A 4,220-nucleotide genomic window follows, 5' to 3' on the forward strand; every position below is an offset into this window, starting at 1 on the left:
AACTATTAACATTTTTGGTCCTGTGATAGAATATATCTGCAAAGAAAATAATTTACTCATAAAACTAATTATAAAGCAGATTTGTTTCTTTAACTTTCCATTTAAATCTGTTAATAAAGAGTAACACATTAACTAAAGATATTTCATAAAACTTTAGTCATTCCTTTCCGATTTACGTGGATCTCTTTAAATTTAATTATATTCCATTATAATATATTCTAATACTAATTTATTTCCTCTTTACGAATATGTATAGATGTTAATACAAAATTATTTCTGGTTTTAATAGAACGATTAAACCTAGATATTTATCTATTATATCTATATTACATATTGCATAAATTTTTTGTATTTAAAACAATCTATTCTTGAAAGTAGTTTAGTTTATTGTAATATAGAATCATTTTTTAAAGCTTTTTAAAAACAAAATAACTTTTAAAGACTTGCTGCTTCAAATACTAAATCCATAAGTGTTTGCCATAATTAAAAATCTAATTTATTTAATTATAATCATTTTAGGTTCATTAATTAAAAGACTTACCAAGATCCCACTGAGCACACATCTATAAATAATCAAAAAGTCAAAATGGCAAATACGAAACGGGCTAAGAAAACCGCAACTGCAGTTCCTGCAAAACGCGAAGAGTTTAAATTTGCCAAGAATGTAGCTGGCAAAGAAGGATCGCCAGCCTTTAATAAACATTTAGAATTATTGCTGAAAGAAGAAAAACTTAAAACTTTGAAGGAGCAAGGAGTAAAATTTCATTACATGACTAGCATTTTAGATAAATCATACGGTAATGCACCAAATGCCTTTAGTGAATTATACGATCTATGGGTTGATGATACAGGAAAGAAAACGCAATATTTAATTACTTTAGAAAAAAATAATATAAACTTTCCGAATATGTCCAGTATTTTATGTGGATCTGGAGGTAATGCTGTGAAAGCTTATAAAGACTTGTATAATTTATGATTTGATTTACTTAGACACACTTGAAAGGCAAGTAATAAGTTTACTCAGCATGACTGGAATTTTAAGTAAATCCGGAATTAATGCCGCGAAAGCCTATAAGGACCTATACGATCTGTGGTTTGATAGACATGGTAATAAAACACGTTATATGAAAACACTTGAATAGCAAGGCATAAATTTATTCAATGTGTCTAGTGTTTTGAATGGTGCTGGTCCTAATGCTGCAAAATATTTTAAGGATTTATGTAACCTTTGGTTTGATGATGTGGGCAATAAAACTCAGTATTTAAAAACAATTGAAAAAGAAGAAATAAATCTGTCTAATGTCACTGGAGTTTTAAGCAAAGTAAAAAGTAATGCAGCAAAATCATTTAAAGAGTTGTTTGATCTGTGGTTTAATGAAGAGGGTAATAAATCAAAGTACTTAAAAAGCTTTGAGAAGGAAGGCATAAATCTTAACAAAATATCAAGCATTTTAAGTGGCGCTGGTTCAAATGCTAAGAAAGCTTTTGTAGACTTCTACGACTTATGCTTTAACAAAGACGGAAATAAAACAAAGTACTTAACAAATATAGAAGAGAAGGGTATAAGTCTTAGCAATATATCTAGTATTTTGCACAAGGCTGGAAATAATGCAGCAAGCGCCTTTAAAAGTCTATATGGTCTTTGGTTTAATGATAAAGGAAATAAAACAGCTTACTTAAATGCTATGGAAAAAGATATATAAATCTTGTATGCAGTATTTTACATGGAGTAGACTCCGGTGCATCAAATGCATTTAAAGAGCTTTATGAATTGTGGTTTGATAAAGATGGAAACAAAAGGCATTATTTAAAAACTTTAGACAAGGAAGATATACAACTTACTAATATATCTAGCGTATTATGTGGTGCAGGTATCAATACTGCTAAAGCCTTTAAAGACATATAAATTGTGGTTCGACGATCAGGAAAATAGAACACAATACTTAATAACACTGGAGTAAGAAGGAGTGAATTTATCTAATATGACGGGTATTTTAAGTAAGTCTGGATCTAATGCACCGAAAGCTTTTAAAGATTTATACAGTATTTGGTTTGATTATAAAGGAAATAAAACACCTTATTTAAATATATATAAGCTGGTAATACAAAAAATTATTTAAATAAAATAATAAATAAGAATTCTAATAATATTGCAGATATTTTGTATGAAAAAGTACGTAAAATGTAGACATATGTAACTGATAAATATTGGAAAAAAATATAAATTCAATACATAAAGTAAATTCTTAAAAAGGAGTAAATATTTATAAATTTAACAATTAAAAATTAAAATATAATTAATTAATTCAATTATTCTACAGCTGGTTTATGATTTCGTTCTAATATAAACATAGCAAGTGAATTTGTTAATAAAACTTCCACAGCAAAGTAACGAAACTCAAGAAAAATGTGAGAACTTGAAAATCAAGTACGGCTTTGGGTCAGTTGGTTAAGGAGCGCTGACTCAGATTCAAATTTGGCAGGACATGAGTTCAATCCTGGTACTTGCAATCTCAAAAATTATTTACGAATAATTAAATATAAGAACTATTTCCAAGACCACTGATGATGGTTATTTGACAATACTCGTAACAGCTGTATGGTTAGTCAAATATTCATTTAATATAATATAAAATTATTTTTGTTGTTGTAGTTCACTACTGTTTGAAAAACCGCTTTATTAAATTCATTTATATAATAAACTATCTATTGGAAATAGATTATTGAAAATTGAAATTTGGTAAGCCAATTAAATCTCCATATTAAAAATATCCTTAGTAATGAGAATATTTTCAATGTTTGATTTAATTTAATAATTTTAGAAAACAATATTTTAGATGTTCTTTTGTTTTTATTTTTGAAACTAATTTAATGCATTTTACGAAGTTAACTGTTCAGATTGTAGGCCTGCTTTAACTTTATTAGTATATATCAGGCAGATACAGTATCATTTCAAGTGCTGCTCTGTAATAGTTTGCAGTTAACATTTTTGGCAACTCGGTTAGTAATTCTTAAACTGCTATAAACTTAAATATTTTGTTTGCGATTAGAGGTTGATGATGGGTATTAAATAATAGTTATTAATATGGCACTAAACAATAAACTGTTTTATTTTAAATAAAATTTAATATTATGTATGCAATTTTTGTAAGCATTTAGTCCATTAATATATTTAATTGTAATTTAAAAAAATATATTTTACAATGTCATTTAAAAATTATTAAAATTAAAATTTTAGTAAATTAACAACGCACAACTTTTTAAAGTAATCATTTTTAACGTAGTTAAAATTTTTAAAATAAATATTCTTATATTTTATTTGAAAAAATAAGAATGATTCTTAAGTGCCCTGCATAAAAATAATATTTTTATCAATCTATAAGTTTTATATATCACTATATACATATATGTATCTAGGGCGTAACTATTCTTTAATAGTAATACTGTAATATGTAGTGACGTATTATGATTCTAGCACAAGTATTTCTTATATATGTCGATACGATACATTGTATTAACAACGAAAAATCCAAAACGACAACAAATAGTAATTTATTATTAAAATTATTAACAATGCAGTATTTTAATAAACATACCAATATTTTAAATCATATTAAAGCATTTAAAGCTAAACAATAATTTGTTGTATTAATTTTTTTATATAGATTACACAGATTTTGTAATTTATCAAATTCCAACATTTTTACTACTACTACAAATGAAAAAAAAAAGATTTTATATATATGTAAAAGCTTACATTTAAGCCAAAACAAACTCCGATATTGTATTTTAAAATAATTACTAAAACAAAAACTATCGTAGCGTAAATAATTTTTACAAAACATTATAAATAAATAAACGCAATTATCAAGGTACTTTTAAAACTACATAAATGAAACGCATAGTTATGCCAATAAATAAATGAAATACATTTTTAAATAAAAATACATATGAAATAATTTCATAGAAATTTATATATATACATATTTCTTTTTGTATTCATAATTTGTATAAATTTTCTGCACACTAAAATATATTTTCACTTATTATTGAGTTGTGTTATTGTATTTAAGTCATTGATTATAATTTAAAACTATTTCTGAATTATTTTATTTTATGTCTTCTTTCTATTATTTAAATATATTTTTTAGAAATGTAAAAATATAAAAATATTTTATTTGAATTTGATTTTTTTTTGTTAATATATCGTTATTTAATTA

General features: G+C 24.9%; 1 protein-coding gene across 1 annotated transcript; it reads left to right on the forward strand.

Moving 5' to 3' along the window:
* The first annotated feature begins 374 nt into the window (after window positions 1-374).
* LOC119683891 lies at window positions 375-2,094 on the forward strand. Its single transcript, XM_038097765.1, has 2 exons — window positions 375-935; window positions 991-2,094. Exons 1-2 carry the CDS (start codon window positions 587-589, stop codon window positions 1,140-1,142), a joined length of 501 nt encoding a protein of 166 aa, XP_037953693.1. The 5' UTR covers window positions 375-586; the 3' UTR covers window positions 1,143-2,094.
* The last annotated feature ends 2,126 nt before the right edge of the window (window positions 2,095-4,220 follow it).

This window comes from Teleopsis dalmanni, chromosome 2 (assembly GCF_002237135.1).
Source record: "Teleopsis dalmanni isolate 2A chromosome 2, ASM223713v2, whole genome shotgun sequence".
Classification (NCBI taxonomy): Eukaryota; Metazoa; Arthropoda; class Insecta; order Diptera; family Diopsidae; genus Teleopsis; species Teleopsis dalmanni.